The 14215-nt window shown below is 48.4% G+C and overlaps 1 protein-coding gene across 14 annotated transcripts in view; it reads right to left on the reverse strand.

Moving 5' to 3' along the window:
• TNS3 (tensin 3) overlaps nt 1-14215 on the reverse strand; it is a 310203-nt gene that overhangs the window by 20088 nt on the left and 275900 nt on the right. For all 14 annotated transcript variants that reach the window (XM_030932723.1, XM_030932719.1, XM_010374408.2 and 11 more), the window contains 4 exons: nt 8505-8676; nt 6646-7280; nt 5886-5972; nt 842-973 (listed from right to left, as the gene is read on the reverse strand). In XM_030932723.1, the coding sequence (XP_030788583.1) occupies nt 842-973; nt 5886-5972; nt 6646-7280; nt 8505-8676 (1026 nt within the window). The remainder of the gene's footprint in view (nt 1-841; nt 974-5885; nt 5973-6645; nt 7281-8504; nt 8677-14215) is intronic.

Below are 14215 nucleotides of genomic sequence, written 5' to 3' on the forward strand. Positions count from 1 at the left end.
GAACAACAGCTACAAGCAACCTTAGAAATATGATCGGTGGATGCTGGCGAGGTTGTGGAGAAAAAGGAATGCTTTTGCACGGTTGTTGAGAGTGTAAAATAGTTCAACCATTGTGGAAGACAGCGTGGCGATTCCTCAAAGACCTAGAGGCAGTAATACCATTGACCCAGCAATCCCATTACTGGGTACTATACCCAAAGGAATAGAAATCCTTCTATCACAGGTTGGCGCAAAAGACATTATGGTTTTTGCCATGACTTTTAATGCAAAAAGGATTCAGGCAGGCATACTCCTTTACCTGCATTAGAGATCTCTCATGAGTCTAGGCTTATTCTAGTATCACTTTTAATCCATCTAAAAATACCCTACTGGGTATAGATACACTTTTTTAGATACACTATTCTTGTATACAAGAATAGTGCTCGTTGTATGCTAGTTTTCACATAAAAATGTGTATTTGCCTGCATTTGGACAGGTCATCAGTGAAAAGACACACACGAATCTACTCCAGATGGTTGCCCAAAGGAGGTGAGAGGGTAGTGAGGGAGGTGGAGCCGAAATGGAAGCAAAACGGGCTTAGTGGATGCCTTACCCTATGGTTCTAATTTTTGAGCAATGATATGGATTACCTATTTAAAACAAAAGAAAATAAAAGTAACGAATTAATGTTCTTTCTTAAATAAGGTGAATACTTTGTAAAATATACCTGAAAAAAATAAATACTAAGAAAAAAATTTGTGGGTATTGTTAAAGTCATCTTCTATCTTATTAGCCGAATAATAAACCAACAGAGCTTCTCTGTGGATGAGCTGAATAGATCAATAGGGAGTGGTAACCTTACCTTTCTTGTTCAGCTGCAGGACTGAAGGTGGGGGTGTGGCCACCTTCATGGCCAGGCCATAGGCCCCTCGGAAGGAATGGCTGTCTCGAACGATGAATGAGCCTGGCTCCTTATCCTTCAACATGGCGATAGCTGGAGAAAGGGAGGAGAAAGACAAGAACGTCTGCCGGGTGGACAAAGGTCTATGCCCACTCATAACCTTGGGATAGGTCCTCTTCCTCTTACTCTTTTTGCAAATTGGGTCAGTGGGGACCTGGCCGGGATCCCCCTGCTTGGCTGGAAGAATATGTCCATGCAGTTGAGGGGCCCTCAGGGAGGTCTCTGTGGTGTCATGTATGTTTCAAGGGTGGGCCTGCCTGTTGAGGAGGCAGAAGGGACAGGAACATCCCTGTCTTTAGTTAGACAGGGGGGCACTGTCCTGTGGGCTGCCCATGGAAAAACACAGGATTTTTGTTAATCTCACAACACCTGTGATGTCCAAATGATGGTCCCCACCTGAGAGCCCGGGAAACCGAGGCTCACGCTGAGTAAGTAACAAGACCAGGTTCAAACATACACAAAGGGAGAGACAGGCAGTGGGATGGCGGCTGTTGCAGCACACCCTGCTGCTGCTTGGACATTGCATCCTGTGGCATTTTTCTTAAAGGTTTTAGAACATGGACTCTTCCAACAGCCTAACAGGAGAGAAGTTTTTTGTTTTTTTTTTCAGACGGAGTCTTGCTCTGTTGCCCAGGCTGGAGTGCAGTGGCGTAGTCTCGGCTCACTGCAACCTCCACCTCCTGGATTCAAGTGATTCTCCTGCCTCAGCCTCCCGAGTAGCTGGGACTACAGGCGCGTGCCACCACGTCTGGCTAATTTTTTGTATTTTTAGTAGAGACAGGGTTTCACCACGTTAGCCAGGATGGTCTCGATCTCCTGACCTCGTGATCCACCCGCCTCGGCCTCCCAAAGTGTTGGGATTACAGGCATGAGCCACTGTGCCCGGCCAGGAAAGAAGTTTCTAATTACATTTTCTGATGATAGAAAGGGCATACCCAAAATGTTACTGAAAATTTAATACAAATTCCAAGATTCACCAAGAAAGTAACAAAAACCTGGCCTGAAGGTGACCCTCTATCCCATGGCTCCATGGCTGATGGGGCCAAATGAGCCCAGCCTGGATGGGGCTAAGGACACGTTCTCCGTGTGCCCACCAATCCAGGGCCTCACACGGTGGTCACCCAGGTTCCCTGGTGAGGCTGGTAGGCATTCAGCTAATCATAATCATTGCTTCAAAAAATCTCTCCCCTTAATGGCCAAAATCTGGCATTTCCCACTTCATGACATAGGAAGAAGAGGGAGTAGGTTAGGGTAATAGTAACCTCAACTTGATGCTGCTCACACAGGCCAGAGTGTTCCCTGATAACTAGACTATATCTCAGAATTTCTTTTCTAGGCATTTACTCTTTATTTTACAAAAAGGGGAAAAGTGGGGATTTAGAGTATAAGATTATACATAATTACAGCCATGGAAATGCTGCCTTCCTGGAATGCCAAAGGCTCTGTCTGGAAGCAATCAGGGCACAGAACATGAACCAATAAGTGGTGGGATGCCCCCGGCATGCCTCAGTAAATACCTCCATGGCGCACTCCCACAGAGGCCCCTCACGTGCCCCCAGGCCTGCCCGGACCCACAGCCAGGGCATCTGTCTGGCCATAGGATGAAACAAATGGTTTCTTTTACACATTTGTCAATGCTCTGCACTGTGGCCCTGTGTACAGGATGAGGTCACAGGGGAGGAGCTCAACATGCCCCTGGGGATGAAGCAGGAGCTTCTAAACTGCACGCAGGAGGACGGATGGGCAGGAAAACACAGGCAGGCTCACCGTGCATGCCCGAGACTGCTGGTAGCTCCAGCCAGGCCTGCAGCCGCCCACACAAGGGACCCAGGGTTGGGAGGGGGGGCCCCTCCTGGAGCAGGGCACAGGTCATGGGAATAAACCCTGAATGCTGTTTTCTCACAGCATAGTCTATGAACTTGACGGCTAATCGTGCATTACTTTTTTTCAATTTTTAATTTTTATTGTTTTGAGACAGGCTCTCACGCTCTGTTGCCCAAACTGAAGTGCAGTGACGCAATCATAGCTCACTGCAGCCTCAACCTCCTGGGCTCAAGCGATCCTCCCACCTCAGCTTCCTGAGTAGCTGGGACTACAAGTGTGCACCACCATATCCAGCTAATGTTTTTAGATTTTTGGTAGAGACGGTCTCACTATGAACTCCAGGGCTCAAGTGATCCTCCCACCTCAGCCTCCCTAAGTGCTGGGATTACAGGAGTGAGTCACTGCGCTAGGCCTACTTTTTTTGTTTTTCCTAAGTAGGACAAAAAATTGCTTACATTTTGTTTCAACTGTGATATACCTTAGAGCTTTTCTTTTTGTAAGTCATGGTTTTACTTCCCTGTGGTAAATAAAGTGTAGAAGCCTCACAGGACTGAGACTCGAGGCACATGTGGATGGCAGCGGAGGGAACACAGGCTTTGCTCCGCCCAGTTCTCCCCAGGCCGGGAGGGAAGCCCTCGCCGCCAGGCTGCAGGAGTGGGAAGGGGCTGTGCTCTCCTGCGCAGGCAATGGGAGTAAGAGGAGAATTTTAGATCCGTTGTTTTTCCAAACAAAAGTGGGCTGAGGAGCCTGGTGTGCTGAAGTTGTAAAAATGAGCGTCCACACACTACACACAGCAGCCCCGCGCTCCACCCTGGTACTGGCAGTTGGGGGTGGGGAGAGGGGAGGCAAGCGAGTCTACTCTCACCATCTCACACTGTCTCACCCTGCAACGAGTACTTTCACAGCATCTGGAGAAGCAACACCCCAGAAGTACAACTGGGATGGTAGTACTTAATTCTGATTTTACGTTAAGGTCCTCTTTTCCTCCTCAGGTATTTTTATGTTAGCTTTAGGAAACCTTAAGGAATTAAGTATGTGACAAATTGCACTCCCAAAGAGGCTATCTGGGTGTTTTTTTCCCTCCTGCATCACCCTGAAATGTCATTGCAGCTTTTCTAGAAAAAGGCACATCTGACAGTTAAAACCCAAATAAATGACACGCATGGGCAGCCTTCTGCTGTTTGGAGACTCTGACACAGGCAATAGAAGGCTCGTCTGCACAGGTCTCTTCTATATAAAATATGTAGAAAATGGAGGTTATCCTTTTAGAGCACAGCTGGAAACTAACACTCAATGCACATGTTGGCCATCCTGAGATGGGGTCCTCCCAGCAAACCTTCTACAATGTGTGCTGAAGACCAGGCACATGCCAACAGCAGCCCCTACACGTACTGCACATCCACATCCACTTATCCTGCATCTACCAGGCGCCAGCAAGGGCAGGTACCTTCCACATGGCACCACTCACAGCAAACCCCCACGGCAGGCTCGAACCTCGCTACCCTGCTGAGTTAAGCCAGCAGTGCGCTCCAACCCAAATCTGTCTGTTTCAGATCCCTCTGCTACAATGACATTGCACGATGAGAGAAGGGGGCATCCAGCCCCACACATCGCCCTGCTCTAGAAGACGGCGCCAATAGAGTGGAAAGGTCTGTGCAGAACCTCCTAGGACATGGTGCTGGATAGGCACCTCTGAGTCTGGCCAGCTGGAGGAGGTGCCGAGGCACTGGGGGCCACAGTCGTCGGGATTCTTGAGACACAAGCAGGGCCTTGGTGGTGGCAACAGGCACACAGCATCCGGCCGCAGGGGGGCCCTCGGCCATGGTGGGCAGCATTTCACAAAGGCCAATTCAGGGAAATGAAGGTCTTTCCAGGCCACGGGCTTTTTTTCTCTCTCTTCCACTTAAAATGACAATCGCTTCTTTGAGATCCTAAGAGATGCACATTCTTACCATTTCTATCATCTGCATAACTGAATAGCAGAATTTCAGTGGAGAGCTGGACAGTGCTATTTTTCTGCCACTCAACTACTACTCATCTCTAGGCATTCCTGAGGCATCTTCATAAGGAGAGAGTTTTATTTTCTTCTGAAGTTGAGATAATGAGGCACAGAGGAGTCAAGTGGGTCTCCTGCTGACTGCGGGCAGCTTGTCATTTCTCACTACCCTAAACCAACCCATTCCCTCTCTCACTCCAGCCGCCACCAGGAGGCCACTGGGATTCACTTTGGTACCTAGGAATCCTGACTCTGTCTTCCAGGCACTGGAGCCATGGCCCTGCCCTGCCGTGCCAGTCACACACCATCTTTTCCGAGGTATATCCAAACTCTATGCACTGCCAAAATGAGGTATCCAGAGGAAGGTACGCTCAGCTGAGACATACATCCATTCCACAGCCAAGGGAAGCACCCTGTGAATTCTGCTCATTGCCCAGGGGCTGCCTCCAAGGAAGACAGCCCAGAAGAGCTTGCTAACCTTCCTCTCCCACATCTCTTCTATTCATGCTCTGGTAAAAAGTAATGCTCAAAACATTCAAATATTCACTGCTCAAAAATTAACATTAATGATTTCAAATTTTTAAAAAAATGCCTGACACCATAACAAGCAGAGAGATGCTCTGCCTGGTTTGTGTGTGAGGCATGCGGTTAAATCCACAACCGGGTCTCATTATTAAGTGCTTATATAGGTGTTCACGAACACAGAGTCCCTGACTTCTCAGAGCAGAGTGTCTCTCCTGCTTCCTCACCCTGTCCTCTGTGGTTTCATGGAGATGCCAGCGAGTGTGTCTCCTTCTTACAGTCAGCAGTTATGGGCTGGCATCACTGGTAAGCCACTGGCTGGTGCAAGCAGCCAGAAATTACACCCTACACGCTGGAATGCTCATGGCTGGGGCCCATTCCTCACCAACTCTCTCATTAGTAGTGAGTGTTTCCCTATAAAAACGCAAAGTTTGTAGCATTTCCCCAGGAGGCATGGAATAATGTGTGGGCCCTGCTCGAACTCAATCCATAACAAGGCCACGGCTGCCTGATGTTCCCACTGCGCGGGGCCCATCCTCACACAAGGCAGTGAAGCAGGCAGGATGGCAGATGCCCAGGGAGGCCCTCATCCTCCCCACGTACCTTGTTCTCTTGAAATATCCGCCTTGTACCAGAACTTGGAAGTGTCTTGAACAAATTTCACAATCACAAGTTTATCACCTGGACTATCTGTAAAGCAAAATTTAAAAACAGTGACCATGATGGACACCTTTCTTCTTGCAACCTCTCATCTGCTGTGATCCCAGAAGTCCAAATCGCATGCCAAGGGCAAGCAAGCGAGGGACGTTCTAAGGAAAGGGAACCCTGCCTTTGAAATGACTGAGAGGGACGAGGCAGTGACAGCTTTATAACACAAAACAAAACAACAGGATGCTTGGATTGGGCCTTTGCAATACATTTTTAAGAATACATAGGAAGGTAGCAAGGAAACAGAGGGCAAAGTTGGTGTTGTTTAACCCATAGACCACATTGCTTCTTATACACTTGAAATATTTCATAACTGCGTTTTGGATGAATTCATTTAATTTGACAATTTGTTATTTACAAAAAGCCATGTTCCCAAGTGAAACGGAAAATAGAACCACTGCAGCTGTCTGCACTTTCTACAACTGGAAGGAATTCAAGGTAGCCAAACACAGAAGCCAAGAAGAGTGAATGAGAAGCCTGGGCCAGTGCTTGGCTTTGGACCAGGAAAATGGAAAAGTACCCCAATGGCTCTGGATTTTCTCTCCAGGTGCCTGGCCCAGCACTAGAGATGTGCCAGCTCAGCTGCAGGTCTGAACCCTTCCCTTCCTGAGTGAATGGACAGACGGGCCCTCCCACCCGCTGGAAACACACCTACCTGGCAGAGGTGAGGCCACCTCTGAGGCCTTGGAAAAGTCCGGAAGGACATTTGGGAAGGGGATACTGATGGTGCTCCCGCTGTGCGGGCTGGAGAAGCCACTGGAGGAAGGGGAGACTGAGCCCAAAGAACGATCCCCCTCCGAGGCCCGCTTCTTCTCAGGGAGGGGCGGCTGCCCAGGCAGGGTCACACCCTGGCCCTGCAGGCCTGGACTGTGGTGGCTGCTGTGTCCAGGCGCCACCGTGAGAAAGTTGTGGGACAGGAAGCCATTGTCAGCAGCCCCTGTAGCTGTCAGCGGGATGCTGGGGGTCGGTGACGCTCCGTGAGAATTGGCCAGCAAGGCCCCCAGGTCCTCCTCGGGCGGAAGGCCACTTCCCACTGGGGTGGTGCCGAAGCCCAGGAAGGTCTGGCTGCTGGGGGGCGCCAGGGAGTCCGGTGGCTCTGCTAGGGACAGCTCATGGCTGTGGAAAGAAGCCTGGAGCTCTGACGGCGGGAAGCAGGACAGCACTGGGGAGTCCTTCCTGGTACCGGATAACTCAGCACTGAGGGGACTTCCGGTGGGCCGGCCGCTCCCCAGCAGGGAGACCGTGGGCTTGGGGCTGCTCTCCACCCACTGGCGTTCTGCAGAAGAGGAACTGTCCAAAAGACAAGCCGACCAAGACAGCACGTAAGGTACAAAGAGACACCTGAAGACCAGCAAGCGTCACTCACATGGGAAGACAGGGATGGGGAAGTGGGTGCTGAGGCCCTCCAGGCAGCACAGGAGGGATTTTCCAAACTATGTACACTAAGGCCCTCTCTGAACTCATGCTGCCTGCCTTTCAAGCCCCCACTTCATGCCTGGATGCTGCAGCCCGCATGAGGTCACCCAGGGGAGCTGCCCCACGAAGGCCTCCACATGCGCAGATGCTGCCCCCTCAGCCCCTGCGCCTTCCCTCCTGCACGTTCCCTCCTGCATCTTCACCGGGTCAAGGCCCTTTCTTCCTTTAACACGCAGCTCAGCTGTGTACCCATTGGGAAGCCTTTTCCCAGCCCTTACCCAGCACCTACGGCCACATACACATGTGCCCTCGGGAGTAGAAATGCCCTCCCGTCTTGTCCCACAGCACTAGGCAGGGATGCCACCCACATTCATCCCCTGCAGTGGGGCCACTGGTTCACTGCAGGTCCCCTCCTCCTCACAGCATGATCCTTCTGCCCCATGTCCTTTATCTGCCAGACACACCATCAGTCCTCAATCCATGCTTGCTAGATGAACCAGCTGATTAACGGATACAACAGAGACTACTGGAAATTACCACCCACTTACGAGTATGGAAAGACAGCTAAAACCACACCACGTGACACACATATTTCACTAACAATGGAACACTCATGGGTCCAGAGTCTATGTGTCATGTCCTTAGATGAGGGCTCCTCTTTTATTTTAAGGAGAACGGAGGTAGAATTTAAAAAGTTAAATAGGGAGCTACGTGTCCATACAACAAAGCATAAAGAAACTTATTCCTATTCTGAGCAAGAGGAATGGTCTCACATATGAATTTCCTCAGGGGCAGTATCTTTCTGAAGCAGAAATAGGCCATTTTTCCCTGTTAATACCCACCCCCTCCCACCCCCCGGTCTTTCTGTTAACCAGAATCCTTCTAAGACTGATTTTTCCTCTGTTTCCTGTATGTCCCTGTATTTTCTCATATGTCACCACACAGTCCTGGTCCCCTGCCCTGCCCCATCTTCAGGCCAATCCCTGCCTGGTCTAGCTTCAGCTTCTCTGAAGAGCAAGCCCCCACTGCTCCCACACGCCTCTTAGCATTCTGTGTCTTTGGGGAGGTTGTGCCAAGTTTAAAGATCCATCTTCTTACCCCTCTCTCCTCTGCCCGGGGCTGTTGCTGGAAATGGTGCAGGAAGAAGCAAAAGCCTGCTGGAAGGAGGGCGTTGAGGGCGCGTCGGCCCGGAGCATCATGGATTTGGGTCCGATGGGGCTCTCTGACATCCCCACAGAGTGACTGAGCGTCTCAGGGCAGCCTCGTGGTTCTGTAGCGGGAACACAGAAAGCAGAGAGACCTCAGTTGTAGGACTGGAGAAGTCATAATCTCTGCCGCTTTGGCATGTTCCACAAGAAACAGTGTTGACTTTGAGATTTTCTATCATCCATGGCCATACTGAACATGACATCACTACCCATAATAGGCTGGAGGAGGCAGCCGGCCCTTTCACCCCAAGCATGGGTTTATTCTCACCCATCACTGTTCCCAAAAAATAAAGTGACCTAATTCAGTCCGCCACACAGTGTCCAGCCCATTACCACGAGCTGGTCAGCACTGGCATCCCTTCAGTCATGTGGGGAGACACACATTGGGCCCCCTGGGCTGGTCCTTCCAGCCCCATCCCCCACAAAGGCTGATGTCCTATAATGTACTCTCCACCCCATGATCTAGGCTGCACCTCACTTTAGAATCAGCACGGCCTTTCCTCTGCAAACCAGCAGGCGACTTCTCCCCATAAAGACCATAAGTGCAGGCCCTGCAGCAGCCGGGCGGCTTAGGTGTCCTCCACCTTCCTTTGGTCCCCAGCTGGTAACTGGGCCATCGACACTGAGTGCTATGAGGGCAGAAACCCATGCTGGTTGCTTTCCAGGTCAACCCCGCTGCTGCACAGGCCACACCATGGGGTGCAGAGGCCGCCCTCGCAGGTGGGCCAGAATGCAAACCTGCTTGTGTCCCATGCCTGAGCCCAGGCACATTCCTCTCGCCCAGTAGCTGCATTATTTCTGGATATTTAAAACACCTTGCCTTTTTTTTCTTTTTTTAAACCAGGCTTCAAGAAATGGACAAATCTACCACGGTCAATAAAATAATATTATTAGAAATACTGGTCATTTTGTTTTCTGTTTCAAAACAAGTGAGGATTGTAAGAGAAAATTAACGTAGAAAAAAAGTCCATATTATTCATCTCCTGGAGAGGGTATTGAAATTTAGAGATTTCCAAATGATGTTGTTTTCCCTACAACTCATTCTGTAAGCCCCTATCTATCAAAGATTGCCACATCAGCTACAACAGCTCAAAGCCAATACTACAAAGAGCACGTTAATTTTCAGCTACAATGCAGGAATTACACTTCCACTGAGGACAATTATGAAAGCTACACAAAATACTAACAACAATAGTTTGAACCCATTCAGATCTCCCAAGGCAGCCAGAGCTTACTGGGCCAAAACCTCCAGGGAAGGGAGCAGGCGATCCATGGCCATTTTTCCTTCTCAGACATTGACCCATTTGGAAGCATGTGGTATAGGGGCCACACGCAAACTAGCAATGGTGATCACACTGTTCTGGGGAGATAAAGTTTTGAGTTCAGAGCTACCAAGGCAGCCAGTTCTGGAAGTGCCAAGGTCTCAGAAAAATGAGGACTGCAGAGACGGAGTCAAACACTCTGAGCACGTTTTCCCTCAAGGCATTTCTGAGTCCTAAGTGGCAGAGGTACAGGGCCCAGTGCCCAGTAACCAAGACAAAGCCAGCTGCTATGAAGCTAAAAAGACCAGCAGGGATTGTGGCAGTGTCTTAGCGGATGCTAAGTAACCAAAAACAGCAGTTCAAGATGTACCTAGGAAGAGGGGCCTTTGCAAACACCACAAGGTTTCAAGGTAAGACCCCTGAAGGGCTACAAACTAGAAACAAGAGGACCATGACTGGATCTGACTAGGTAGCCTGTAAGAAAAATTATATCCTCTCTGAAGAACATGCCTCCCACCCAGAGCCTGACTTTGTCTGTGCTTTAAAAATACAGTATCGGCCGGGCGCAGTGGCTCAAGCCTGTAATCCCAGCACTTTGGGAGGCCGAGGCGGGCGGATCACAAGGTCAGGAGATCGAGACCATCCTGGCTAACACAGTGAAACCCCGTCTCTACTAAAAAATACAAAAAACTAGCCGGGCGAGGTGGCGGGCGCCTGTAGTCCCAGCTACTCGGGAGGCTGAGGCAGGAGAATGGCGTGAACTCGGGAGGCGGAGCTTGCAGTGAGCTGAGATCTGGCCAGTGCACTCCAGCTTGGGTGACAGAGCGAGACTCCGTCTCAAAAAAAAAAAAAAATACAGTATCAAATATTTAATTTTAAAAAACTGATCATCAAAGGCAGGAAACACGACAAATGAAAACTGAGACTGTCACCACCCCACACACAGAAAAAACACCCACAGCTGGTTCAAAAATTGATGTTAAAAGCCACAGATATTAAAATAACTGAATAGAATGTTTAAAAAAGCAGAAGCAAAGAGAATTTCATCAAAGAACTGAAGTCCGGCCGGGCGCGGTGGCTCAAGCCTGTAATCCCAGCACTTTGGGAGGCCGAGACAGGCGGATCACGAGGTCAGGAGATCGAGACCATCCTGGCTAACACGGTGAAACCCTGTCTCTACTAAAAAATACAAAAAAATTAGCCGGGCGAGGTGGCGGGCGCCTGTAGTCTCAGCTACTCGGGAGGCTGAGGCAGGAGAATGGCGTGAACCCGGGAGGCAGAGCTTGCAGTGAGCTGAGATCTGGCCACAGCACTCCAGCCTGGGTGGCAGAGCAAGACTCCATCTCAAAAAAAAAAAAAAAAAAAAAAAAAAAGAACTGAAGTCCATTAAGAATAATCAAATGATGTTCCCCGCCCTGTGTTTGGTTTTCTGTCCTTGCGATAGTTTGCTCAGAATGATGGTTTCCAGCTTCATCCATGTCCCTACAAAGGACATGAACTCATCCCTTTTTTATGGCTGCATAGTATTTCATGGTGTATATGTGCCACATTTCCTTAATCCAGTCTATCATTGATGGAAATTTGGGTTGGTTCCAAGTCTTTGCTGTTGTGAATAGTGCTGCAATAAGCATACGTGTACATGTGTCTTTATAGTAGCATGATCTATAGTCCTTTGGGTATATACCCAGTAATGGGATCACTGGGTCAAATGGTATTTCTAGTTCTAGATCCTTGAGGAATCGCCGTACTGTCTTCAACAATGGTTGAACTAGTTTACAGTCCCACCAACAGTGTAAAAGTGTTCCTATTTCTCCACATCCTCTCCAGCACCTATTGTTTCCTGACTTTTTAATGATCACCATTCTGCAGGGAGTGGGGAGGGATAGCTTTAAAAGAAATACCTAATGTAAATGGAGAGTTAATGGGTTCATCACACCAACATGGCACATGTATACATATGTAACAAACCTGCACATTGTGCACATGTACTCTAGAACATATATATATATATACACACACACACATATATATATGCAAAGAGAAAATCTAGAACTCAAAAACAAAATAAATGAAATTAAGCATTCAGTTCATGATTTTATCAGCAGACTAAACACAGCAGAAGAAATTGTGAGTGAACTGGGAGAAAAATAGGAAGAAAATATGCAGTCTGAAGCACAAAGAGGAACAAGAATGAGAAATACACAAAAGACGGTGAGACATGAGATATGATTCTTAAAAATTCTAACATACGTATAATTGAAGTCCAAGAAGTGGTGGAGAAATTGAATGAGGCAGAGGCAATATTGGAAAATAAACATACTGAGAATTTCCCAAAAGACTCAAGAAATCAAACCACAAGTTAAAAAACAAAACAAACAAACAAAAAAACTTAAGGAGGATAAATAAAAAGAAAACTACATACAAGCACTTCATAGTAAAAATTCTGAAAATCAAATACAAAGTCTGAAACACAGTGCCTTGTCCATTTTGGGGGAAAGGATGAGACACCAATTTCTGCACAGATGTTTTCAACATTTAATAATGTTTCCATTATAGAAAAGCCCAGTACTAATGTTTTGTTTGTATGAACATACTGTAAGACCCTTGGGAATGGTGTGTCTGCTGCACCCAACTGTAGATATCATGACCATCTCAAGGCCAGGCCCAGCAAATGCTCAGTCTTGTGTCATGAATGCATGTGCGTGTCTCCTGCTATGACTGACCTGTAAATCCATAGAGCAGATGCATTTATGTGACTGACTGCCCCTCCTCCCAGTATGGCCCACAGGAAATGTTCTAAAATAAGTGTTCAGTGAATTTATTATTTCTTTCTATTAAAGCTGGGATAGAAAAACAAAGATGCATGGGGTTTAAAATCATCCCTCTGCACCCTCACTTCTATTCCCAGTACTAAGATTATTTATCTCCAGTTATGTTTGTCTGTATTTCTTTTCCATTTAAAATGTCTTTACTGGGGCTGGGTGAGGTGGGTCATGCCTATAATCCCAGCACTTTGGGAGGCAAGGCAGGGGGATCAACTGAGATCAGAAGTTCAAGACCATCCTGGCCAACATGGTGAAACCCCGTCTCTTCTAAAAATACAAAAATTAGCTGGGCGTGGTGGTGCATGCCTGTAATCCCAGCTACTCAGGAGGCTAAGGCAGGAGAATCGCTTGAACCTGGGAGGCAGAGGTTGCAGTGAGCTGAGATCATGCCACTGCACTCCAGCCTGGGCGAGACAGCAAAACTCCATCTCAAAAAATAAAAAAATAAAATAAAATGTCTTTGCTGGGCACCAGTTTTCCACTAACATGGCCTAGACCAGTGGGAGAATGGAAGGGAGAAACAAGAGCACAACAGGGAGTGCCTGCATGTCCTGCTTGTGTCAGCTAGATGAGACCATGTGCAAATTACTACTGCATGGAGGAGCATGTGAGGTGCAGCTTTTGAGCTGCAGGAGGACCCACAGGGAGACTTGCTTAATCTGGAGGGAGCTTCATCTGAAGGCTTTCTGGAGCAAGTGGCATTTGATGGATGCCCTTTGGGAAGGATGGGTGGCATCTGACACAACCACCTCATGGGTTCTTTGCTTATGGGGCAGGGTCCACCCCTGCCATTCACCTCTGTGCCCCCAGCACTGGGCTGGCACCTGTAGGAGCTCCAGGTCATTCACATTATGAATTAATGAATGAACTAGTAAAGGCTTAGAGGTTAGAGGGAGAAGTTCAGAGCATGACGTGGAAATACTGCTCAGGGGTCTGGTTCGGAGGAGTAGGTGGACGGTTTCTTGATCAGTTCCTAGGGTTTCATGCCAAGGAGCAGCACAGAACTTTGGAATACAAAAAAATGTTAATTAATCAAGTTTAATATGCCCACCTTATGGTTGGTTGGTTGAGCTTTCAAAGAGTCATACAAGAGAGGAGCACATAACGCAGCACAGCACACAGTACCTGTTCCTATGACTGACATTGCTCTTAGTGGTCCCCGCAAAGCCATGGGGGCAATATCTGGTGCTTCACATCCCTGTTAACGGTCCCCGTGCCTCAAGGCTCTAGAAGACCCCATGCCATGACTCAGAGGCCCTCAATGCACTCTCATGGCGCCTGGGAATTTCACCAAACGAGAAGAGGCTGAAGGAAAATAAAATCCACTTTGTTCCTGTTATCACAGTGCTTGTCCCAGAAAACAGCAAGCCCAGCACTTCCCATGAAAGCAGCTTTGTTTATCATTCAATTAGCACCAACTCTGGGGCACCCTGGCTGTGTAGTTCCCTCTGTCAGACCAGTTCCTGACCGGGTGACAGGACTTAACCCTTTCTTTGGAGAAGTGGCTGCTCAAA

The sequence above is a fragment of the Rhinopithecus roxellana genome, chromosome 6 (assembly GCF_007565055.1).
Source record: "Rhinopithecus roxellana isolate Shanxi Qingling chromosome 6, ASM756505v1, whole genome shotgun sequence".
NCBI lineage: Eukaryota > Metazoa > Chordata > Mammalia > Primates > Cercopithecidae > Rhinopithecus > Rhinopithecus roxellana.